General features: G+C 40.3%; 1 protein-coding gene and 1 long non-coding RNA gene across 2 annotated transcripts in view; both read left to right on the plus strand.

The window, feature by feature from the left end:
- Positions 1 to 7,834: 7,834 nt before the first annotated feature.
- LOC122997270 lies at positions 7,835 to 20,191 on the plus strand. Its single transcript, XR_006407194.1, has 2 exons — positions 7,835 to 7,874; positions 20,067 to 20,191. It is a non-coding gene; the product is annotated as an uncharacterized LOC122997270 (long non-coding RNA).
- A 5,948-nt stretch (positions 20,192 to 26,139) lies between these two features.
- Positions 26,140 to 27,536, plus strand: part of LOC122996717 (Kv channel-interacting protein 2-like) — a 108,737-nt gene continuing 107,340 nt past the window's right edge. Inside the window, exon 1 of the mRNA XM_044372317.1 lies at positions 26,140 to 26,312. Coding sequence (XP_044228252.1) covers positions 26,240 to 26,312 — 73 coding nt within the window. The 5' untranslated portion in view covers positions 26,140 to 26,239. The remainder of the gene's footprint in view (positions 26,313 to 27,536) is intronic.

The following is a 27,536-nucleotide window of genomic DNA, read 5'->3' on the forward strand; positions in this document are numbered from 1 at the left end:
ACTTAAAGCTCAATTTAGAATCTCCATGTCCACATAGTCACAAAGGTCTGTGAGAAGCAAATTTCATCACCTGCTCCTGTCTGTGAGGGTTCATATTGATTGCCCTAATGCAGCCTAAAATATATCACTGTACTGACTATACGCATGGACTCAAGATCAATTGAGGTGACATAATGTGTTCACTTATCCTAGTGATTATGCAGCACTATGAACTCTCTTGCCAATGCATTTCGTTGAAATTAACAACAAAAAAAATAAATAAATTGGAGAAAGTGTGTTTGTATATGAGAAGCAGGTGGAGGAGGAAAGGAGAATGACGGGGTTTCCCTCTCTGTAGTCTGGCTGCAGTCCTTTTTGAATAGCCTTGGGTTCAGAGCCTCGTTTGTCATGTGGACAGCTCTGCCTATGGCTCCGATACTGTGTGTGTGTGTGTGTGTGAGTGCAAGAGTGTGTGTGTATGTGTGGAAGGACGACTGAGGAGAGGAAGAGAGTGCATTTACATATCCAGACACCCAGTGGCATTCTCCCGCACTCTTTCAATCAGAAGGTTTTGGGATTTTGTTTGAATAATGCAGGTTATGAAAGATGAGTTTTATTCACAGCCAAAAATAGCAACAGCGAAATGAACCCCCTCAGGTGTGACTTGACGTGTGTGTATATGTATGTGTGTGTGTGTGTTCTTGGTTTGTGATAGTGATTGCGAAAACCTATTACAGCTGATGGGCCGGAGTGATAACCTGCTCGCAGCTTTGGCGGCTGATGAGTATGTGTTTTTGTGTATTGCATTATGCATGCATCACAATCTGCACTGATAGCCTTGAGTAATTAGAAAAATGCTATCACACTATTTGCCTACAAGATGCAATTTGTCAATGTTTCTCCACCGTGATCAAAGTACAAATCTCTTTGCATGTAAATGTACAGCGTCAACATTAATAGGTCTGAATGTTTTCTATCAGGTTCTGCAGCAATATACGATACTTGTTTGTGTCTGTGGTGTGTTCTATTATTATGTACTCCCCAGGGACCCCTCTTTAATGTTTACTCTCTCATTGGGGCTACTCTGTGTGTGTGTTTTTTGTGCTCAAGTGTGTGATATTTATCAAGTGTACCATCAATTTTCTCCAGTACAGTGTCAACAAAGACTATCTGGGGACCAGACAGCTTCCAATGAAAGATGCACCTGGGTGTTTTTCCCCCCAGTCACTTTGGGAAGGCTTGATGTATTTGTCTGGTATGACACAAATGTGTGCGTGACTCATATTGTTGTCCTCAAAATAAATAGATTTCATATTCTCTGTTGCTTACCTTCCTTTACACTCTCTCCCTCGAGATAGACGTCTCTTCATACTCCCATCACTGTGTGTGTTCACGTGAGAGTGAGCGTGTGTTTGTACCGTGTGTGTTTGTGAGTCAACGGAGGACAGAGTATAAGTGAAAGAGGGGCAGAGAACAAGATGGGGTGGAAAAGCAGCAGAAATCATTCGCATACTTCATAAGACGAAAAGACAGATGCTGAGAGAGTGTAAGATTTTCACATTTTTCCTTCCTTATTTCTCCCAGTCTGTCTGTCTCAGTTCTTTTCTATTTATAGGCTCCCTGTTCTGCACTTGGTGGTTATTATAGAAGTTCACTACAACTGCTTGAACACCTACAGCATTTCAACACAAAATAGCCAAGAAATAAATCTTACCCTTAAGAAACATACAGTAATGTTTGTTATCTGACGATTAGGGTTGCTTTTTGACATCAATGCTTTGACCAATGCTTTCACTGATGGAAAGATTACATCAGCTGTAGTTTATTAATGTTAAACCTGTAAGTAACTTTGCCCAAAGTCCATAATGGACCTGTCTAGTAAGTATGTACTCTGCAGCTTGGTTTCTGCAGGTGGCCAAATATTGTATAGTAAGAGAAAAAACACCACTCACACAACTCTACGACTAGAACTCTTCAATCAACATCAAACAGTGCAGTAGCTGCAATACAGTTAAACTTTCATATTTTTTCCCCCAAACATAATTAGCTCAATGTAATAGTTGTGAATCAGGAAAAGTAAGGTGTGCAAAATTAGTAACCTACACCTGTTATTTCAGTGGATTTGAATGTGATAAGCAGGATAGAGGATTCAGATTTTGATAAAATGATGTCAAACCTCAGCCATATGTATGACGCTGATGCTGGTGATTTAACTTTATGGTACTTTTTAACGGGCAGGTATTAGACTGCGTTATATTGAGTATATCAAGTGTGTCCAGTTAACAAAAGAGGATATACACTGGAAACTAGCTAATTGTAATTAAGAACAAATACACCTTCTGCATGTACAGTAGTTGATTACATGTACTTACTGTAATGAGACCTGTACTATGTACTGCAGCTGCTACAATGGTGCAAGTATCATAAGCGATTTGACAGTACAATTTACAGTTGACTGATGCTTTGAATGCTACTTTTGGACCCTATTAGGTACAGATCACTCCAGGCAATTTTTAGATTGATTCTTATAACATCCGAGCCTTCGTTCTGTCATCAACAATCTGATGTCTTGACAAGTTACAAGCAGTCTGAGGAACACAGAGGTTTTGCCTGCATCCCAGCAACAACACTCCTACATCCTAAACGCTGTGATCTCCATCATTGTCATGTACTTGTTATTTCCCAAACTTTTCTTTCCTCTCATTATATTCTGTAGTTTCTTTCTTTTCCTGTTGATGTTTTTACCCGCCTCCCCCTCTTCCTGCTTGATGTTGTCGTGGGTCTGTGGTTCAGTATTTTGACGTTTCTCTCCTGCTGAGAGATTAATTAGCCATCTACCTCTGAGATTGGCGTAGGTGCCTCTTGGCATCTTTCACTTTGCCTTGTCATCTCTCTCTCTCTCGCTCATGCACGCTCACTTTCATTTCCTTCTTGTTTTTCTTTCTTTTTTATACTTTGTCTCATTTTTGCCAGTCTGAAATTTGTTGCTCTATCTGGTTTTCTCATGAGATTTTGTCACAGTGACAAAAACCTCTAAATTCCTCACGTCAGCCTACATGTAATTGGCTCTGTCTTTTGGTGTGTTGAGAAAACTAAATTTAACAGTCTACTTGATGCACCTTCATGTGTTATTGAAGAGTTTATCTGTATTCAAACCATGAGCTTCCCTGCAAGGCTTACATGCTGTATGTACAAAGGATGTTAAACAGGTAGGTCACCAGAGACAAAAGCTTAAGACTTCGTTGATAAAAGGATCAATCACTCTGCTAGAGGACAAGAACAAGAAGGACCAGAGAGATTTGTTGTGTTATTTGACACATTAGAGAAACATTTGAGCCCAGATTCGTGTCACGTGAGCAGAGCAAAAGGAAAAAAAAAATATTTTGAAAATTAGATGTTTTTTCCTGTTCCAACTTAAATGGAATGTAGATGTCAGACCCCGAGGCTGAAAGCACTTAGCACGCAAAAATACGGCTTTACATAATTTTCATGCTCTTGGAAAAACTAAGATGCAGCAGTTCCTAGCTCTTTCTCCACAACTAACAGCACTCTATTTTAAACTTTCATGTGCTTCCAGGGAGAGTCCAACACAGAGTAAATGCTGTGGGAGGAGGTCTTGTCAGGCTATGTTAAATAAGAACTGTACTTAGAGAGAAGTGAGCCACACACTCCGTCAGTTCAACTGATGAGTTGCATATTTTACGCTATATTTGGTTAACATCTCTGCTAGATGTTTTTTTTTTTAAGAATGTGCAGCAGCTTTACAGGATAACCATTTAAATTTAGCACAAATTCCTATGAGATGAACAGGGAGTTTGGGAGACACTACCGCCCAGGACAGGAAGTAGAAACAAGAAGGGAGTGGAGAGAAAACGCTACAAAAGAGGTTGTTCTACTGCACATATACACACCAGGTTATGTGTTTGTGTGTTGCCTCCTTCTCTGACTGTGGATGAAACTAAGCTAGAAATGTGCCATATGTATTTTATTTAAGATTCCGAGTCATTCACTTTGCATGAAGGTTGAAATATTGATTGTGCCTCTACATTTACTGTGGCAGCTAGGTTTCTATTTTCACACATTACCGGCTGCAGATGCAACACCTTGCCAGCTGAGCTGTTTTATAACATAAAACTAGAGTTTAAGGACAGGGATATAAAGGCTTGGAGTAAACACTGCAGTAGAAAATCAGTCCAGATCTTCTTCAGTGTCATTTCCTGATCAACTAATAGAATGCAGTAGGATATGACAGCTGTTCTGAAGTAAAAAACTTGTATTGTATAACTCTCCTGTATTGCACCTTGATGAAAACGCTTTGGTTTGAAATAGACTTTAATGGGGTTTACAATCATGACGAGCTGAGTGCATGACAGGGAATGTGAGCTCCTAATAAATATAAAGAAATAAAAAACAAAAGAAGTTTTCACATGAAAGCAATAAAACAATCTACTCCCACTGATATGAGAAGGCTATGATCCAGCCTCAAGGACAATGATTTGTTTTAACACACACAGCAGCTCACATGACTAAGATTCACTGACCTCCCTGTTAACTGTAGACTCTCAGCTTCAATTACAGTGTGACTCAGAGAGCTTCATGGTCGTAGCGCCCATGGCACAGAGCAGAGGCTTTCCCAGGTAGACGACATGTGGAGTCACTTCACCGGTTGTGTAATCTAATGATTGCTCCCATGGTGCAAGTAATCTAAGTCTTTGTGTGTGTGTGTGTGTGTGTGTGTATCTGTGTGTATTAGTGTATGTACTATAGTAGTGGTACATTAAACCAGTACTGTACACTATACATATTGGCTGTACAGTATTTGTACACCTAAAAAAGACAAAAAAGGGGAGGGAAACAGAGGGAAATAGAAAGAAGAATCATGGACAGCCCAAAACATATTTGACAGAACATTTTTGAAATCAAAATGTAAAGCAGCACAAGACAACTCATCATATGTACGGGACAACATGTTAACCTTTTGTTCTATACTTATATACTTGAACGTATAAGTGGTATGTCCTCTGGCATAAATTTGCATGGAATGTGTATGTGTCTATATACATATATATGCATGCTCACCCTTGTGTGATAAATCTAAATGATAACCCTTCATTTTCAATCAAGCTGATCCCATTAGTACAGAGTACGATAAGTGTAACTAAGCCCCAGTGTGATTGCAGGGATTTGAGCTTTGGCAACAATAATTAGAGATGATTACTGTGTAGTCGCACAGGCGACATCGACTCATCCTTTACTTCGAGTCATGAGACCACGGTTTGCTTCCTTTGTTGAAGCCTCTCTCGAACACAATGAGATAAAGCTTCACTGAGATTACTTTCATGTCCAATTTTTTTCCTCTTGAGATTATTGGCTGAAAGTGTGTTTGTTGTTGCTCCCTTTGTTTTTGTGCTGTATTTGCATGAAGACAAGATAGGACGAATCATCTTTTATTCCATTCTTTTATGTCCTTTTTCTGTTCTTCACACAACTTTTCTCTGCCACTGTCCTTTCCTCTCCCCACGTCCTCCTCATTTTCATTCTCTATTCTCATCAGAATAACTCTTTTTTTCATTTGCTCATTTTCTGTAGCCTGCACTTGAAGGTATGGGGAATCCACAATGCCTCTGTGTCTTTCTTTTCGGTCAGTTCTCAATCATCAAATTTCAAATCATATTCTTGTCTCTTGGTTCCTACAATGCTATTTTTCCCTGCTGAAGGCAAAGAAAACAGACAATACAAAGGTCATAAATCAGTAACTGAGAGGTACTATAAACTGTAAATTGGATGGTATATACATGGCTTATAGATGGTTTAGAGGGAGAAGATTGAAATTGATTGTTAATGGTTAAGGCCTTCATCTTGTAGCTGTGTAGTGATTATTGATCAGGCTCTGTATTTGCGCCCCAAGAGTGCAAGCTTTGACTAGGGGCATCCTTTCATGTACACTACTGAATTCTTTTTTCATTAACATGACACTTTATTGGCATACATTCATGTCAATCCAAACACACATGGTAATGCAAATAAAGTATGTGAACATATGCACAGAAGATCACATGGACAACATGTGCAAAGAAAATCCTGCATCATCTCTACAACCTGTGAGAGATCCTTGTGTGAACAATCAATACGGACCTGTAGTTGAGCCTTTACATGCTTGTTCAGGGCACAGCGGGTCAGACTGAAATCACTGAAGGAAGGAGTGGGAATCTGAGTGAAAATGAAATAATCGGAGTGGCCTTTTCACAACTATATCCAGGGAAACTGCAAAATATTCCACCGCTGTGGTGTTCCAAAGAATTTTGATAAATTATTCCCTTTTCTAGGGAAAAAACTGCCGGAGAAAGTCAGCGAGTGTGCATTATCCAAAGGCCAGTGAGCACATTTAGTGAGTAAATGCCATGTGTAAATGGCTCTACCACGCGTCCCCTGTACTCCTGCCATGCCATTTCAGTTCTGAAAGGGGGGAGAAGAAATGAGCCCTTATTTCCCTTCAGGCCAATGGAAGCTGGCAGACTGGTCAGGTGACTCCATGATTGGCATCTTAGTGGGCTTGGAATGCAGATTACCAGACAGCTGAGAGGAACGGCAGGTATTTGTTCTTACAACTCAAATAGATGTGCAGTTGTTGACTGAATGTTTGCTGCTGACATTTACTTGTACTTGGATTCATGTGTGCATGATGCACCACTTTACTCAAGGGTGCACAAAAAGATTAAGTAATGTTCAAGTAATTAATATTTAATGAGTTTTATTTATTTGCTCAGTCTGTGACTACTACATAGCAGAATACTAACAATTTCTTGGTGAAACACATTGGATTCTTTGCCATCTTTGCTGTAGTTCAAAGACACAAACATGCACAACAACGTGGGCAAAACAGTGAGCACAAAATGTGGAAAATGTCACAAATAACCCCTTGCTAGACAATATTGATACTTGCCCCGAGAGCACTTTTCTGCTCACACATTTCGCCACTTAACAAAGAAAGTTTAACAAACAGACAACCTCCTAGAAGCTAGTATGTGACAAGAGGATTCTCTTTATCCGCAGAGATCTGCACTGGCAGAGCTCCAGTCTCAACAACCCACAGTTATTCCTCTCTGTATTTCACAGGCCAGTGACCAGCCACCACTTTCATCTGTGAAAGCAGCTGCTATTTGTTCCCTCTTTCCACTCTTCCTCATCCACGACCCCATTCTCTCCATATATAATAGTCGCCTCTCCTCTGCAGAACATGTAGCTTCCCTTCCCTACAGCTCGTTTATCAAGAGGAGGGGGATGCCTCCATTCTACGGGCTTCCCAGGGGAGGGGAAAGGGGGATGAGAGGGAGGGAGAGGAGAACTGTTGATGGTGAAAGGATGGTGGACTTCAAACTCAGGGTGGCTGTGGCTCAGTGGAATAAAGAAGACAGAGACTGATGAGGAGTTTGTGGATCTTTGTAAAGGTGGAGGGTCTCAGAATTGTGTTAAAAGATCACAAGCTAAGAGATACAAATTACAGCCTCATTTTTCCTTGCTTGTATTTTCAGTTTGTGATTTTTCACTGCACCCTGTGTTCATAGCTCATCCTTAATTGATTGGATTGTTTACACCTGTGCATACCCTAATTGATCGGACAGGCATTTTGCAAGGACCAATCCCTGCACAGCCCCCAGTGGCAATGGGCCTGTAGGGAGGCCGGAGAGTTAGAACCTGTTGTCCACATGTTCCAGATAAATAACAGTCAGCAGCAGTATGGAGGATGCAGTATAACACTATCAGTTGAATGCTGCTTTAAGCATTTCTGTCTTCTAAAGTTGTTTTCGCTAACATGTTAGCAAACTTAAACATCCAGCAGACACAGAGCAACATTAACATTCATTTGAAGTTTTGTTTTTGGCCAAGTGACAAATGTAAGTCCAATATTCTCTTGCCTTTTAGCTCCATCTTGAGCCGTGTCCAACTCCTGAGAAAAATATCTCTGTCTGTGACTGACCCATCTTTTATAGTCTATCGATTCATTGTGATAAAACTGATTAGCGGAGCTTAAAGGAAATTAATTCCGTAGTTGTGGACTTAAAATACTGAAGACTAAAACACACTATACAACACTGACGTAAAGCACAAATGATCAAAAACTTTATCTCTGATACCTGTTGGAATTTCTGCTCCCCCTTTGTTGTCTCTCTTTCAAAAAAATACCCAGCTTTTTGCAGAATGCCACATGCCAACTTGCTAAAATGATTGGTCAGGAGAATACAGTAGTCCCTTGATACTGGTAGAAACATACTGACCATCCACACACAGATATACACCCCTGCTACTCAGTTTTGTGTTGTGTCTCGCATGTCTGTTTATGGTCTAAAAATATATTTCTCTCACTTTTCGTGTGTGGGAGCATTTTTCACTAAATTGACCACAATGTCTAGGAGACCAGCCTGAGTGCAAAAAAAAAAAAAAAAAAATTCAGTGAAAACTGATGCCAAACCTGTGTCTGGAATAGACATAATGCAAATATCTCATTTCCTTTCTCTCTGCCATTTAAGCTTGTCTTGCGTGAAATATATCAAAATGTCACCCTTGCCTCTTTCGTGTTCACTCCTTTCCTTTTGTCTGTCATTCATTCATAACCTCACGTTCTGCCTCTTTATGACTCCTGATGTGCTCTTTTCTCTTCAGCTCTTGCTATCTAATTTCCCTCTCTATCCTCCTGATACCTTCCTTGTAACACTATTCTCTTTCATTTGCTCATTCCTATTCTCCTTTTCTCCCCTATCTGTTCCCCTGTCTTCCAGCATCAGACCAAGGGTCAGCGCCAAAGGGAATGCTGTCCGGCTTTAGATGAAACTAACTCAATTAGGCGGTCTTGCCTTTCTGTATTTGTAGCTTTGCGTTATCCGTATCATCCTTTAATGTCTTCTTATTTTGTGTCTGTCTTGTTTAATTTGTTTAGTCTTATTAATGTATTGTGGTACAGGGGGAAAAGGTCCCCTTTTTAGAAATTAACTGTGGAAATAAAGTTTTAGCCCTGCAAGAATTTGGATTGTTTCCAGAGAGCAAATGAATTACTACAATGCAGGAACTTAAATTAAACCTCCATGGCGACAGCCTGAATTAGGTTGTGGCTGTGTAGGAGAAATGGTTGGTGCAGCTAATGATCGGTCAAGTTCATTTGAAAGCCACACCTTCTCCTCTGAACTGGCTGGTCACATCAAAATATCCTAAAATAGCTTTGTTTTCCATTATTTTCCTGTCTTTCACTGAAATATTTTCAGACAGCAGCCAGACTACTTATGATGCAATTCATTCACTGCAGCCAGGGGACTAAATATAAATAGCACCAAAGCACTGCTGCAGCATCATTAGCTCAGCTATGATTAACTGCTACTACCACTCATTGTTTACATACAAATAGATTTATACCTCTTATTATTATGGAACACTTTGATTTGGTAAATGATACTTGCAAAGTCACTTTGTCTCTCATTAGAAGTAGAAGTATTAGTCAGACAAGAGAAAGATGCTAAGTTGACTGAGTCTTTAAGGAGTCTTTAAATATGACGCATTGATGAATAATGTTTGAACCCACCTCCACTCACACTTTTCAGATGTCAGAAAAGTGAATTGGGAAGGCTGTGTCTGACAATTTTTGTAACTTTCTGAATGTGGAAATTCAACAAGCATGTTCACTTTATGCAATGTTTGGTCGGTTGTGCTCTAAATGCAGCAGTTCAGACTTTTGCCTTTAGAAGTTGTTGGACGGCACTTTGTCAATCTTCTTTGTTAGATGATCTGTGCAAAAAAGTAAAAAAAAGTCTTTTTTAAAATTATTTTAAAGGTGAAAATTTCATGTTTTTGTCACTTCAGGAATTGGGCATCCATATCACTTTTGTAAACTGGATTCTGTGTTCTGGGACAAAAACATTATTTTGATCACTCCTTCTCATCTCAGTCTAATTGAAAATTATTAAAATAGTTGCAGATGCAGTAACATTGAACCCTTACTTCCCCAAACCTCAATATCCTACACATTCCCATCTACTGTATCACATAATCAGCAACACAGACTGGCAAGAATGTCTGATGTAACAGATACAGTATATTCCAAATTACTTGGTAGTTGGATTTATCTCTTAAAGCATTTTAAAGAGACTATACAAAGATTTTCATATATTACATATACTGTATGTGTGTATTACTGTATGCATAACACCCATATGTATGCAGTATTGTCTAGGCCACCTTTCATAAAATAGTTTTGAGATTTAGAGGGAAATTGTGATGTTAAGCCTGTTCACATTTAGAATTTTAATCTCATAAACAACATAGTCCCAAGGTGACGTGTACTCTAACAAAAACAAATGTTCTTTGAATGTAATATTTTAGCTTTTCCAGGTTAAGCTCTACTCCCTTAAGCTCTATCTTTCCATCATGGCTCTGTCCCATTGCTGCACGTTGTTTGACTTTGACCTTCAGCTTCACTGCAAGCAGGGAAGTAGCTGTGCTCTGCCCTCAGACACAGTGGGAGGATTAATCTACACACCTTCATGACTGATTTCACGCTAGATTAGAGAATTTCATCCACTGCATCCTCTCCACCCCTTATCCCTTGTTTCTCTGCTGAGGTGGAGGGTGAGGAACTTCAGCCACCCTGGGATTAGGAGCACAGTCTCTATTATGTAATGTCTGCACCTGCGTGCATGTGAGTGCATGTATGTGGACATTCATGTTTGTCTTACACGGGTCTTTGAACATTTAAGGATGTGTGTGTGTGTATGTGTGTGTTAGATGAGTACTATACTGTATATACTGTAAGTCTGTATGTGTGAGTGCGCAGGTGTGCCCTAGCAAATCTAATCCTCTGGAGAAAACTCTCTGAAGGTCTGATTTATTTGTGGAGTAGATTCATCTTCTGGATGGCACATCTGCTTCTGTGCCTATAGGGCACTCTGCACACTCAGGATTTGTTGGCCCTGTGCTATGCAAACGCAATGAGTATGCGTGTTCAGTGCCTGTGTGTAGAAAGAGTGAAAGCCCTGCCTAACTGTAATTGCGCGTGTGTGCAGCTCAGCCCGGCTCGCCTCAAACCTTTCAACGTGGGTGAGATTGAACCTGACTCATCAATATTTGCTAAATATAGAAACAGCGAGCCGTAATCTAGCAAATACTGTACATAAACTGGGGCTTTAAACCCTGAGGATCATTTGAGTAGTAGCAAATCATTTGTGAGGGGAAAGTTGCTGTTTCCTCTTGCTTGATATTTAAGTTATACAAGAGCCATGTTTCTGATTTACAATCAGTGATGATTGTCTTGTGTGAGTGTAGATGTGTGTGTGTGTGTGTGTGTGTGGGAATGCCTGTGTGTACAGTATGTGTCACTTTGAGTGCTGTTGCATGTTTGCGTGGGGGATCTTTTCTGACACGTTTCTTGTGCTGTCAAAGCATATTGTGTGTGAGTGATTACCTGTCATCGCAAGCCTTGAGCCTCTTCTTACTCCCTAATCACGCTACTGCTGTTGCATTTCCATCGCTCTCCCACTCTGTCTTTCTTTTTCACCCCTGCTATCCCTCTTTCTCTCCCTCTTGTCTTTTCTTTCTCCCTCTTTCTTATTCCTCTGCTTCTCTTTGACTCTCCTGTCAGAAAGGTGATATCAGGGTCTTAAGGTTAGTGATTTTCTTTGATCTGTTTATTTTATTTATTTTCTCATTTCATTTCAACCCCAAAGGCATTCAACCATGAAACAACTAGTGTAGGTCTTCATGAAATCCCTGCCAGGCCTGGCTACAGCTTATATTCGTAAAACATGTAACAACCACAGGTCCAGAGGTTGTGCTGATGATGACAGGTCTGCTAGCGGTCTCCCTCCGCTTAGGCCGTGCATATTACTGAAAAACTGACTGAAAAACTGGTTCTTTTCATTTGTTTGGAGCATGCTGTGCACAGTGTGGGATGACGGCACTTTGTCCCCTTGCTTTTTGAACTGTTCAGTCTTATTTTCAATACTCATTTCTACTTGATTTATTCTTTTTCTCAATTTTCTTTTGTAGCATACTCGCAGGATGATGATTCAGAGTTGATATATATACTAAACTATGTACTGAGTTTGATTCATGTTTCCAGAAACCTTGTTTCCACTTCTCTTTGTCTATATTGTTGGCTTGGAAATTGCTGTGCAAGGGCGCTGTTTATGTTGCATCTGCATTATGAGAACAAACAGCCTCAGCTTTGCTTCCCCAATCAGACATAAATATCTGCAGCTAATGGGAGGCAGTACAGTGACATGAGTGTATTGATTGTAAGGACCGCCCCTCAATGCAACACAGTTCCCACAAAACCCTGGCTGCTTTGACTAATAAGTCTGAATCTCATTATTGTGCGTTTGCGTGTGTGTGTGTGTGTGTGCACATGTGTACCTGTACTCTCTAAAGTTCAGTGTCATTAGTCTAAAATCAGTCAAAATGAGAATGTTAATTTACCTTTGACCAGAGTAAAACAGTAAAGTGTGTGTTTATAAGTACTTTTGACCATGCCATCTGTGCCAGGTTGCCAGACAGGTCACCCTCATGCCAGGTGGTAAGAGGGCTGTCTTTAATAACTGACAAATTATGTGTGTGTGTGTTTGTCGTGATTTCGTGATTGACAGTGCCACTGATGCTCTGTGACATCTTGTTATTGTCTGCTGGGTAAAAACTGTCACCATCTGTGTTGGAAAGGCCCAGGTCAGTGATTTACTTTAATGCTTTGTTAATGCAGTTCCACTTAATGAATGTGCTGATGATGGGAGAGACTCTGACTCATTAAGTATCTGGCAGAATACTGAAGAGCAGTAAAGACCTGTAGTCTTCTAGTCTTTGCATGTGGTATCCTGCTATGTGTGTTTTTGTTATTGTACACTAAGTTATGAACATTTTTATCATGAGAAGAAGTTCTTGCTCTTGAAGCACGCGAAGCTAACTTCATGCAGTTGTCTGAGCGCAGTTACAGTTGTGTTAAAGGAGACATATCATGCTTTTTGTGATTTTCTGTCATTTATATACTGTTATGATGTTAGATGTCTGTTAAACATGGTCAAAGTTCCAAAACTTGGGGTGAACGTATGTAAAATGCTCCCTGCAAGTCAAAATCAAGGGCTTCAGCCAGTGCTTAAGTCCGCATTTGCAATATTACCTCTACTTCCTCCTCAAGCTGATTGTTCGTGCATGTCCACAAATGGCTGTTCCATGTTTTTTGAGTCGTTCACATTTCCCACACACATATTTTGGATTGGATTTGGGCTCAAACATGTACGGATGTATTTGAGAAGCTGACGTTTCATGTAAAGAGTGAGAAAATCTACTACTATTGTTTGTTTACGTAGCCTCTGGTTGTGATTCAACAGTAAATCTCATTGAATTTCAAATACTCACTGATTGGCTACAGACTTTAAAATGATAGCCGCTGTTACGGTGGAATGTATTCTTGCTGTCAATGTCCTTTATCTGTATGTAAATATGCCTTCTAGTACACTATTATGTTTGTTACATCTGCTGTGGTCTGCTTTAAAGATTAGCTACTGATTGACTCACAGCTTCCTTACTAAACCAACCATGCTGTCAGAAATGAGAGCATTGCAATTGTGTGTGTTGGTAGTCCATAAAATATCTGTTGCCTAGTTTATACACTCACAGTCAGGAATCAGCTACACCATAATTGTTAAACTTTTTTAAGGGTTTGTCTACTGCATTTTAAAGGGTATATTCTTATTTTCCTGGTGTACCATAGCATTTTGGGATGGCTTTGCTGTGCTGCAAGCTATGACACTAAACAGTGAATAATACCCATCCTGTCTTCTTGTATTTCGTTTATCACCATGTAGTGAGGGCCACCCTGTATTGGAATCTATGTGGCCATGTGGCACTAAGCTGGTGGTTAGGTGACAGAGATGGGGTGAGCTCCAGTGAAGCATCCCTGTTTGATGATAACTCTGCCCTCTGGGAGGAAACAGCAGGAAGGCTGAGACAGCTTGGTTCTTGCACTGCTCCCCTCTCAACAGGTAAAAGGGGAGCGTTGAGTCGAATGCTGATGGACTGGAGGGATATTGTGTGAGGCTAGAAATGGCAAAAGGAAATACCTGACAAAAATGAAATCCTTGGGGAATTTGTACAATCACAAAAAGGTCAGATTATCAAAATATTATTCTTGACTTATTTAATATTTGTTTAAAAATTCATTTGGCGTCAGCTTTACAATGGAACCTCTCAACTAGTGAAGGATTTATGAGTGCCAGTGGGATGTGAAAAATGTCTCCTTCACCTTGCCAATTGTATCCCACACATCCCATGTGTATTCTTTATTGCAAGGTCATTATAAGGCAGAACACACACACAAACACACACACACACACACTCTGCCAGCCGACATTTAAGGACAGATGGAAGCCTTGGGGCAGAAGTTTACTTGCATTCAGACAATAGATGGGGAATCTATTTTCATTCCCTTGTGTTGATTAGGGACACGACTCGCATAAATTAAAGTGATGACACTTCACTAGTTTATAATCGTATCGACCACACAGAGTAAATGCCAGTCTTAAGTGGGATGACACACAGAGATGGAGGCTTTATGGATGGCAAAGCACATTGATTATGGTGCACACTGATCTTTCAATCAATAGACCACAAAGAAGTTTGGAGCTGTGTAGTTTACAAAGAATAATGGATAAATGCAAATTGGAAAGCGTATACATAAATGAATTTCTAATGCAAGAGGAAAAAGACGTCTGTAGTCCTGGTGTCAGGAAAAATATGGTTTAATTTCAATCCTAAAAGAAGTTGTGATGCTTAGAGAGAGCTATAGTTGAGTGTTCAGACTTCATTTAGCACAGGTTTATGGTTAAGCCTCAGGGTAATGTTAACAGCTGCAACACATCTTGGCCTTTTACACTAAAATAACCAGAAAGCCTCACTCAGACTTGCATCATTTGTCTTATACATCACAGTAAATATACTACACAGACACTTGCCTGGCCACACCTGATGATTTCATGCTTTGACTGCTCAGTGTGTCAGTGCGCATGCTTGTGCTTACTGTCGCTGTATGTATACTGTGCAGAAGGTTATCGCAGTGCTACATATGTACCATGTTAGGAGATCAGTGGTGTGCTTCAGTAACTGACATAATGAGTAACTATAGTTGGTAGTTTATTCTTGTCTCAGGTGCTGCTTCATGCACGGCTGCCTCTGTGAGTCAAGATAGAGCTTAGATAACCTCATATTTTGAGAGAAATAAAATGTACATTGCATTCTCTCGTGTTTAGTACAATAACAGCCTCCAGTGTCTCCAGTTTTGTCTTATGACCGTATGACATACAGTATTACTCAAAGTAAGTCAGTGTAAGGATGTTGTTGGAAAATTCAACCTTGTTCATCTACATCCTGTTGAAAAGTTGTCTTGCTGAAAGGACACAGAAGGGGATAACACTTTGTCTGTTTATGAGCCCAACAGTCCAGGTACTAATTTCTCTAACTTACCGTATTTCAAAGAACTAATACAGTAAAACTTAATTTCTTTACTCTTTGCCAATAAAGCAAAGCATTATGTCTTGCCTCTTCCAGTGTTTTCCTCTTGTTTTTCTCCTGTGTTTGTTCCCTGTGGTTTTCTGCATCCTAAGATAGTGTGTCAAGCAAATGTCCTTCACTTGACAGTTTGTGTCCTCAATCAGGCACTCAGTCTGTCCCCATTGCGTGACCACCCTATTTAGCCTAACTACCTCAATTATTCTCATGATCTTATTAGCTTTCCTTGCACTTGTGTAAGAATCTACCTGTTTGTTTGTACCTGTCACAGAGACACTAGTAAAGACTTGTATTCCTGCCTCCATGTAGTGGTTTCATCTTGACTGTATGTAGATGTCTTTCATAGTTTAGTATGATTTCATTAGGCCTGTAAAGATTCTTTTTAATTATTGATATGTTGATGATTTTTAGCAATGAAATGTGAAAAATTGTGAAAAATGCCACTTCAGAGAGCCCAGTGCGACACCTTCAAAGCTGTGTCCGACCAACAGTCCAAAACCCAAAGATATGAAATTTTATATGACAATTTTAACCACAGAAAAGCAGCAAAGCTTCACATTTGAGAAGCTAGAATCAGGAAATCTTTGCTGCATTTGATACATTTTTGTACATATATACATACAATATCCTATTATACATAGGAAACTCATCTTCAGCCACATCACGACACACACACATGCACATGGAGAGACAAGCTCAGCCTATCTCTCTTGTGTGCTTATCGGCCTCTCTTCCCACGTGGTACTGTATTTAAAAAGGACTCTTTTCTGTGTCTCTCTGCCATTAAATGGTGTTCTGACCTACGTCTGACCTCTTTATCTGCGATTCTTTACCCTTCTTGAGGCAGTGTGCGTATATGTGTGTGTGTGTCTTGTCTCATCAGTGCTTATCCATTTGCACATCTCAGTTTGACCCAAGCAGAGTGCTGTGTGTGTGTGTGCGTGAGTGCATGCATGCGTGCGTGTATGTATGTGTGTATGTGTGTGTGCTCCCTTAACTCATCTTTCATTCCAAGGCTCATTCACTACACTTGGCTGATTGTGCATTGTTTAGGTTCTGGTTTGAGCCACATCTCTATACACTAAATCACAGTGACATCAACACTCATTACTCGGAGTATTCAGCATTATTCTGTGGCGGATTGGCCCTGCTGAGAAAGACGGGGGTTTGCCAAGATTAGTGGTAAAAGTTCTTCCTGTCAACGATGTGTGGTGAATAAAGCAGAGGCTAATCCTACCTCCATAGCTGTTGGCTAGATGGCCATTTATGGGTGGTTTGGCTGTGTTCTGTTTCCATCTCCTCTGTTAATCCGCAGGCAGCTGAAGTATATACACAAACAAACCGGCACATTCACTGGCTTCCGAGCTCAGCCTGAGCATAACGCACTCTGCTTTGAAATGCTTTTGTATTTTTTTTTTTTTAAATTTGTGTGTGTTTGTGTATGTGTGTACTATATGTACACGTGCGTGTGTGCGCATACTTTGCGTACAAAGAAGTAATATCCTCTAGTATGAGTCACAGGGTGAAAATTAAAGCCTGGGATGATCCCTTCCTCAATAAGCAAACACTTCATTTTGACAGATCATTAACTAGACATTATCTTTCATTAGGCGCCTCTGCATTACTTATTTAACACCCCTAGGACACGCATGCACATACACACAAATACAGGCATAACTGAACCCCATACACACACACACAGCTAAACCAGGGACTGATTTGATACAATGCATTTGAAACACTGCACTCAGAGCATTATCTGTGTCGCTGGAATTGATACTTGCGGGAAAAATATTCTGACTGTAAAAGTCTTCATGCAGCTTGCTGTGGTTAGATTTATCTAATATATTTTGTGTTCAAATCCAATCCCTGCAGCTCCCATTCATCTCATTCATTCCTCAGTGGTATCATAGCACACCAATCACACAGTCACTTTACAGATGGTCAGAGTGATTAGATTGACAATGAGTTTTACAGGAGAGAAGTGCAGGCTGTGTTGTAAAGAGCACCCTGATAAAAAGAGGAACACACTTAAGAGCAGCATGAGAGAGGAAATCATCGCATCATGTAGTGGTAATTCAGATGCCTGTTACTCCTGTCTCTCACAGTGGACACAAGTGGAGAGAGCTAAAACTGCAGCGATGCGAGCCCACTCCCTCCTCCACAATAGTATCAGCGACTTTTGTTGCAGCATGAAAACAACCCTCTGGCGACATTAATGGGACAACACATTTTGGGGGTAGAGGCTGGGGCAGTTTCTGGCCCGCCAGACTCCATCCATCTGTCTGCTCGGCACATCAGCACTTTTCCTGTTTGCTCTCTCCATCATACCCTGCATCTACCCACCAGTCTCTGCTCTCCATCCATCTCCCTTAGCGCCTTTTTTCCCTCCCCACCCGTGCCTATAAACCCGTGCGCCTGCCTCAGCCAAGCACACCCCAGTGATCTATCAGACGGTGATTTTATGGGCTTTTCCCCCTACTGATGGCTATTTAGCTGTCCTCAACCAACCCAGGACTATTTGTTATTGTAAGTGTTTGTCCAACACATTTAAGCGGTATGCTCTGATAGCACACAGATGAAAAACGAGCACGGTTTATGGAAAGTTATGACAATTCATTGCGCCGGCAGATCAATGACACATCAGGGAAATAGAAAGTGATAATGAGATTGTTGTGAAAAGGATATTGAATAGATAACAGATGGAGAGGAAGGATGTGATGAGACGTTGAGATAAATGGGATTCACCAACATGTCTCCGTATTCACCTTCTAATCAATCATATCATGATAAAAAAGGTCTCCAGACTTAAAGCTTAGCACTTTTTTCCTCACCTCCTCCTCTTTCTGGCTCTCTTTCTCTACATTGTTAACTATATCGGCACATGGAGGACTTTAACTGGATTCTGTGTGCTTGGTTGTTGTCACTGCTTCAATACACAAGCTTGCATTGCCCCAATGGAAGGACACACAAACACACCGTCACTGCTGGAAGAAGGACACAAGAAACTGTGTTACTTTCCAGCCGATGCACATTACACGTCAGTGAAATATCACTGTGAGAATAGACTGTTATACCCCCCTGGGAAACATTGGTAGGTGATTATAGTGAGGTAAGCGAGGTATATGTGTTTCCAATCATATATATTGGCTTTGAAATTTCAATAGTGTTCTCATCTGGGATGTTGGAATTGAGAACAATACAATCAGGTATCCAATAAGCAAATCTATTTGAGGTTTGTGGTTTGTAGTGCAAACAACAGCCTCTTGGTCCACTAAACACCACCTTTCATTACTCTGGGGTGGTGCAGGAGATACATGTATAGGTCTGTGAATGCACATGTGTATACATGTGTTTTCCCACAATGTGACTCTTGAACAAAAGAAACAGAGTGAGGAGAGCAAGGAGAAATACCTTCTCTCTCTGCACACATACACACAATAAAACACTGTGACACAACCCTGTTTCATATAAATTACATTTATATACTGCTTGTTTGCAGCAGCAAATATGCTTTAAAGGATATGTAAAGCCTCCCAAATTACATTTTTAATAAATATTTTGAGTTCCCCTTCCTCTCAGAAATGTGTTTTGAAATGAACAATATTTGCATATTCATAGATTAGGGATTTTTCAATGAGGGAGAAGGAGATGTAATTTTAAGGCTTTTAATGAGGTTAATGTACTTTTTTTTGTGTAAAAACCGTATTAAAGACAAATTATTACACAAAGCAAGGTATTTTTATGTTTCTTTAAACACGTTTGGAGGGGATCTTTAATCAGTGTATCTGCAAAGTCACTTAATGCTCCCACATATGTCGGCAAAACATTCAGTGATAACTTATTTAATTTGTTTCCCCTACAATATCTGCATGTGGCACCTAAAGCAGGGTTAATGTTTTTATGGTTATGTTTAGGCAACTCAAAGCACTTTGTTAAGGTTAAAGAAACACTGATTTAAAAAAAGTCAATACTGACTTGAGGAACAGGACAGAACATGTTTACTTTTTCAATATGTAATAAAACCACTGTCTCTCCCCAACCTTAATCAAAGTGTTTTAAAACCTAAACACATGTGAAGCTTGGTGTCCTCTGTCAAAGTCCTGTGCTTGGTAAAAGAATGTGAAACTTCTTGGAGTGGAAAAAAAAACATTGCTAGTGAACATAATCCAGGCAGCAATTGCGTTGTTTTCCTGAATGTGTTTGGCAAAACCTGTTAATAGTGCATGAATGTCATTCTTAAGAGACAGCTTTGCAGCGTATGACAAGGACGCTACAGCACCACAACACTCAGTTTTATAGTGCTGTGAAGGCCTCCTATAAACTCACTGCCAGGACATAAAGAGGCTTTTAAAATGAAGGCCCACTAATATAACTTTTAGACGTTCACTGTCAGACTGTATTTGAATGAGGAATGTGGCACATAGAGGATGGATGGTTTCTGTAAACACCAATTGTCTGTTGATTAACCATCATGGAGGATACTTCTAGATAATATGATCCAGCTTGAATGTGTGTGTGTGTGTGTGTGTTTCTCTACCTTTTTACAGAAATGACTCTGCTGTCTGGATGGAGAGAACGCGTCTGCGACAAACTCTGCAAGGACACATGGAAGGAATGAAGAAGATGGCAAAAAGGGGAGAAAAAAAACAGAATAAACGGAAATGAAAATGAAGAGTGAAGTGAGTGAGTGAGTGAGAGGAGAAAGCATGCACTTTACACTCATGAGTAATTCATACAAGTTTCTATTCTGCCTGGTTTTCTTTCCTCCAGGCCAGTAAACATAAAGAGATGCAACATTATTCAGCCTGCTCTCAATAGTGTAGTACACCTAAAACACAAGCTGTATATATTGTATTGAGAGAACAAGGGAAAAGGGAGGTTATAATTTTCAAACACTCACACTGTCACAAATTCACCACCCAGATGACAGGCAAGTTCCTGCATGACTGCCCGTGTGTGTGTCACAGTCTCAGAGGGTGTCATCCCTCAAGCAAAAGGTAACGTCGGTAGCAGCAGCCCAGCTGACATCTGTCAAAAGCTATCACAGGTTTTAAATGCTCGTACCTGGGGGTCAGAGGTTGCGTTATCCCTTCTTTCCTGAGACAGCATCACTGAACAAAATAAAAACAATTACAGTCAAGTGTGATTACAGGGGAGAAAATCTGACACCTGCAGAAAGGAAATCTGTTTGTGTTTCCTGAAGGTCACAGGCTTGTCCTTCTCCCTGAATGGCGTCATCGCATCTGTAGCTTAGAGGAGGGGGGTAGAGATTTCAGAAAGATGGAGACGCAGAGAGAAAAGCGAATCAGAGTAGGGTGGGGACAGGCGGAGAGCGAAAGCGGACAGTCAGTTTGGATTAAGGTTACAGCTGGTTTGATGAGAACAGAATGAACTGGTAGTAGTAGGGTAAAATGGGAATAAACAGCTAAAAGAAAGGGAGGATGGGTAGACAGAGAGAAACCAACATTCTTTTAAACTTTAGATTTGGTTTGGAGCCAGACTGCAGCTTTGGTTATTAGAACTGTATATTAAAAAGTGAAGTTTATGGGTCTAAAGGATATACACTATAAAATAAATCCTTGCAAACATAGTGTAGTTTTGAGATTTTATGGTCAAATAATGGCATATACCTTTCATCAATTTTCTCATAGCCAAATCGTAGAACATATGGTTTAATCAAAAGTGAGTTTGGAACTGAAAACTAAGAGAAACTCAATTTTCCCAGGAGGAAATGCTCTCTGTGTGTCCAGCTGAGATGAAGTATATTTCCTTTACATCTAGAAATTGCTATGTTAGTATTCATGAGCAGCATGTTTAAAAAAAACCCAACAAACTGTCTCATTTTGCTTTTTTACATTTTGCTGTTTCACTATGCTATAATATCACCAAAAACTGCAACTGACATGTAGACCAACAAATATCATTTTTTACAGTAAAATTTGATTTGCGACAGTGATTTATAAGGAAAATATAGCAATGTAAAAATGCCATATGAATACGATAACTTCAAACAATCATTAGATGTACTCCTGGAAAAATAATCTGTCCTAAATGCTGTGTCCTATTCCCAGTGGCAGAAATCAATTTAGCTTATATTACATCCTGTTACAGGCTGTTGTCTGAGCCTTCTTCTCCTTGTGCCTTGATTATTGCATTTATTATTTACTGCCCATGGTCTGCAGTTGCATTAAGGCTTCTAACAAACACTAAACACAAAGACCATATTGCTCCATCCGTTGGCTGGATTACACTGGCTCACGATAGAGTTCAATTTCTTTAAGTTACTTTACAAAGCCTTTCAGATCTGTCAACCCAATGTGATTAAAAGTTTCCTGTTTTTTTAAATTCTCAACTTGTTTTATGTTGCATTCTTTGTTGTTTTATCTTAATTTTTAGTCGTAAAGATGAGTATAGACCTTCCCTTAAACCACGTCTGCAGTTGGTTTAAGTTAAACCTCACATGTGATTATCTCAAGTGGCGTTTAAGTGATTTCGACAAGACTCTAAAACAATGGGTTTTAGACTAAACTGGAAGTTTAAGCTCCAACTTCTGAGAACACAAGCACATGATTTTTCTCCAGACAACACAGATTTGAAACCCGTCCTAAACCCTAAACTTCAGCTAAAGACACAAAATCAAATGCACTTCAGTCATTTATTTCATAATTTGAAAAAGATAGTAATTTTGTTGGAAGACTGCGATAAATAAAGAAAACTCAGTTGTATTAGTAGCTTTTAAATTGTAGATCTACTCTATCTATTTAAAAATGTTAACTTAAATGTATTAATCATTTATTGTTGTTTTTTTTAATTGTGTTTGTTAATATGATTGTGTGTGTGTGGGCCTATGTTTAGTGTGTGTGTGTGCACGTGCGTGTCTGAGTCTCATTGGACATCATCAGTCAGTCACTCAGCCAGTAGTGGCTCTGTGACTGAGGCCAAGCTGACAGCTCTGTGCTGGAGGTCGCTAGCTGCGGTGAATAATGAAAGGAAGTGTCATTTAGACGTTTGAAGTGCTTTTTAATACAGCTTAACAAGGATGGTTTTCTCTCTAGTTTGGGAAGCTCGAGGCTCTGAAATACCACCAGTGACAGCTATTTCTAAGTTAATCATCCTTATTCCATCTTTTCTGCTGAGGTGGAGAATTGCTCTGGCGAAGAATCTCTATCCCTCTCTTATATGAATCCATAGAAACGGCAAATATCGACTGTTGTGTTTATGAGAGAAAACATAAATCTTTGCAAAAATTCTGCACTGTTTAGCTGTTTGTAGTGCAGTATTTGACATTTGATTCTGGTTGGCATCACTCTATGATTTGCACACACACACACACACACACCTTGGTTTGGGGATCCCGGAGTTTTGTGCTATTAATATTCACGGTGCAGTTTGGCTCATGAGAGCGCTGCCAAGGACAGAGGACTAACCTTGGGGTTGCAGTGAGAGCCAGAGGGTGCATCTCAATAGTTTGATTAGTGTTCCTTGCCCCTCCTTCCCCTGCTTTCCGCTCGATTCATCTCCTACCCGGCTTCCACAACTTTGACTCTTTATCAATAACTTGCAGACACCAACAGCATAACCTGCATGTCCGAGTATCTGCTTGAGCTTTTCAGCAGGTTTGAATAATCCGGTTACAAAGTTGTGAAGCTTTATGGATAAACTGGGATTAAATAGCTAATTTGGGTTTGATTTGAATTTTCTAACGTCTGCAATGTGCAGCTTCACACACATGCACAGCACAGAAAGTGCACTGACAAGAGTTACTGTAAATTGCAAATATGAGCATGGGTAAACATTTTCCAGAAAGAGGATTTGTGATGACTTTTGCTGAATAAGATCAAAGGCTAATACTGTAAAACTGATGAGAATAAAAAGATGTTCCATATATCTGGGAGTTCAGAAGCATGTCACTAAATCTCACAACTGCTCGATAATAATCTTTTTGTTGTTGATAGGTCAACTCTAGAAACATGTCTTGACTGTGCAAACCAAAGATTGGTGAAAAATGTTCTCTGATGTTGCAAAAATGGATGCAAACAACACCTCGCTGACAAAACAACAGCAGACCTCACTACACAGCTGGCACCTCTCCCAGTGTTCTGTTCTGGGATACAACAAGGTCGTCTCTGGGTCACTGCGCAGCTATGACGCGTGCACGTCCACATCTAGGTTTGTCAAGAAATCCCGACCCCACCACTAACCCTGCAGTCACAGACAGCACCCTCATCAGTGACTCCCTGATTTACTTCATTTCGGCTCTGAATCGCTAAATCCCCTCTAACTCACCATGAATCGATTTCCCCTATCCTTTATACTTGCACTACTCCTCCTCACCTTCATTTAGAATCCACCTCCCCTTTCTCCTTTCATTTACCACACACTGAAATCCAATCACTATCCAATCGTCCGTATCTGTGAAATATTTTGTTGGTATTAGATAACAGAAAAAGCAGGCCTTGTGGTTATTGTGGGCCGCTCTCGGTTTATTGGCAGCACACAAGGTTCAAATGAGGCTTAGCAAAGGGGAAAATCCAACTCCTCATGACCTTAAGTCACCTCTTTTCTACAGTTGTTTTAGAGCCTCTCAATTGTGCTTTACAGTCACATTTTAAATGCTCACAGACGAACCATGTACACATCTATATGGTAATGAGACTTTGTTTGCCAGGCTGCTCAATACGAGGATGTGGCCATCCAATAAGCAAAACCAAGGCTGGCAACGTCAATACTTTTTGTTGTTATGTGATGGGTAAAAAAACAAGTGGCAAGTAATCAAGATCTGACCAGAGTTTTCCTAATGTACCGAGGCCAAAGTGATTTGTGTATGCTCCCAGTGTCATTAATGCTTGCAAACACAGCAAATTTCACTCAGGAGGAACCTTAGTGAGTCAAACTCACATGTCTTTCAGCCTGCTAGAGTGAAAGGCAAATTCAAAATGTGGTGTATAATTACAAAGTCAGCAGAATAACTTTAAAGTCTAATCCAGTTTTGTCCCTCATAGATAGCAGTACTGGCCCCTGACATGTTTTCAATGCAGAAAAATGTGTCAGCACGTCTTTTACAAGTGACATATAATAACATTTTGATGGAAATATTGTGTGGATCATACCAAGCTTAATAGACAGAGAGAAGGATAGAGAGGATAGCAATACTTTACTCTTACTATATTAAGTGTTAAGCATGGTTGAAACTAGTGTGACATGTCATACAACCAAGTCTAAAAGCCAAGGTGTTTAAGCAGTTTTTATGCAAGTAATTATACAAATGTGGATGAGGGCGCTCACTTTTGGATAGTTTCTAGTATACTAAAGCCCTTAGAATCAATTTAAACCAACATAACATTCATTATCACTATTCTGTCAACGACAACACTACCACCTTTATAACACCAGTCTCTCAAGCCATTAAGGGGTGAGTATTTGGTAATAAAAAGATTTAGGTGGAGCATCAGTTTAGCAGACAAAATCAACTGAGATGATTTTGAATGAAGCCCAGCCTTCTTCATAACCTGCTCACAGGATAACAGGCAAGTCGAGGGCTACATGCAACGAGCATTTGCATGCTGCATGAAGAAAATGCATGCTTGAATGGTAATTTCAGTGACAGATATGACATTTAGGGTAGAGTCCAATCTGAGGTCAAGGTCTTATTGCCAACCTTTTAGTGACACGTGTATGATTCAGATGTCAATTGATCCCTTAGAATGCAAGAAAGATGGGTGGCTGAGCGAAGTCGCGAATGAGGGAGGGCTCTAATACTTAGGGCACTACAGTTAACACCCTGTATTAAGCAGGGGGCAACATCCATGAACATCTAAATAACAGATTAACTTTACTGCTCAAGACAAATGTTTGTGCTCAAGATGAATGAATGAACGGATGGAGAGAGTTATTGATGCAAACCCTGATATTACATAGACAAATATGGCATCAAAGACAGATTGCTTGACAGATTGTGACCAAATGTCATAGTAAGTGAGCAAGAGTGAGGCGAAGACAGCGAGAGAAAGGGAGAAGAGAGGAAGAAAAAGGGAATGACACAAGGCTTCCCAGAGCCAGTGAGTATTTATAGATCAGATATAGTCAGAACCTCTGCCTGGCAGCAGCAGTGTGCTCCTTGTTGCTCCTGCTGATGTCTCTGTACACATCCGACAAGGCTCTGACTCAGTGGAGAACATTATGGATGTGATGGTGATATTAATGGCAACTCACTGAATGGGATCATTTATGATTGAAGCCAGATATTGCTTTATACACACAGGGGGGAAATGTGGGGATCCTCATCATTGTCATATTCATATTTTGGCCATTTTTTATAATCTCAAAAAAAAAAGGAGTAAATTTAACCAACTCTGAGCACTTTGATTCGAGCTGTATCTATTTTATCCGTCTCTCTGTGGCTTTGTGTGTTTAGTTAAGCGTGTGCGTGCGTGCGCGCGTGCCAGCCCATGTGAGTGCCGACCAGAAGCGCGCTGGGTTCACTCAGCTCCTGGATGCCGAGAGCGCACGCAGAAACAGACACGGGGAAATTACGACTTACATGGCTCTCCTTTTTTTTATTTATGGCAACCCAAATATGACTTCTTAACGGTAGTATACTCTTAGCCATCTTCCGTGAAGGCGAACAACAAACCACTGTCAAATCCCCCCCTCCCCATCCAGCATCGCCCAACATATCAGCTGTTTGCCACAGTTCCACATTCCGGCGCACACGGGGAAAATGAAGGCGAAAAACCGTGACCAAAGCTTGTCGGACTCCAGAGAGCTGGACGGATCCTATGACCAGCTAACGGGTGAGTGAACCAACGTCTGAAGCATCGTTGGACGTTGTGTGATATCTTAAAGAGATTAAAAGATTCAATATGTAAAGCTGATAATCTATAAGGAAATTGGTCTTCCTAACTTCAGGTGGCTTGACATGTCACAACCTGTTCGCCATTCATCTCGTCATTTCGTGAAAAAGATTTATATTCAACACTCTTATGGATATTTACTTAACATTTGTGGCGCGCAAGTTTATGTACTTTGTGTACTTTAATTTTTTGCTTCCATGGTAACAACATTTTCCTATTTTATTCTCATATTTGCTGGGTTATCCCACAATAGTTCTTTTTTTTGTAAGGGATAAAAGAGAGAGGACGATGAGTTGAGAAAAATATTTGATTGGACAAAAAAACCCCATTTACATATTGAATCTCTTATTGTCAATGTTGCATGCATATGTGGTTGCGTAATGTGGTGCGTAATGTTGGTGAATGATGGGTGGCTTGTGTCAACAATTATAAAGACAACAGTGTGATCTTTGCTGGCCTGGCTCAGATACTGGGAGACCACGTCACTGTGGCAGTCTTGCCTGTTGAGAGGAGCGACCTGATGCCCAAATTCCGGAGCTCGACCAGATTCTTCTGCTTTGGGGTGTTATCACTCTTACAGACAGAAACGTCTCATATCACCTCGAGCTCTATTTGCGCTTTAGTCCGGCTCTGTAGTAAAAAAAAAAGAAATAAATTAATGGGTTTATATTAGTTTTCTCTGCAAGCACAGCAGACATCTGAGCGTGAGCGACACTTAGATGGATTTTCAGGTGGGGTAGATTCGTGCATTTGTTAGTCTCTGCTCTGTGGTGTGAATAAAACTTGACCCAATATTGTCTGCTAAATAAAATTATAATGGTCTCTCTCTCTCTCTCTCTCTCTCTCTCTCTCTCTCTCTCTCTCTCTCTCTCTCTCTGTGTGTGTATTTGGGTTGAGTAAGCTGATGACACTCCCAGGGGAGACTTGACGTTATGGCCATATATATAACAAACAATTTCATTGAGTGACAGTGAGCATACCTGCGTTTTGTATGTGCTCCTTTGTGAGCTGAGCACTCTCTTGAGGTATTTTCCTGTCACCACAGCCTTTTCATTGTCATAGCTCACAGCCCTCACTGCTTATGTGAGCACTGTTTGCCTGTTGAGTGCCGCCTGCCTAAATAAAATGCCTGCTTTTATGCCTGAACACATCTCAGGCCTGCAG

Source organism: Thunnus albacares, chromosome 14 (genome assembly GCF_914725855.1).
Source record: "Thunnus albacares chromosome 14, fThuAlb1.1, whole genome shotgun sequence".
Classification (NCBI taxonomy): domain Eukaryota; kingdom Metazoa; phylum Chordata; class Actinopteri; order Scombriformes; family Scombridae; genus Thunnus; species Thunnus albacares.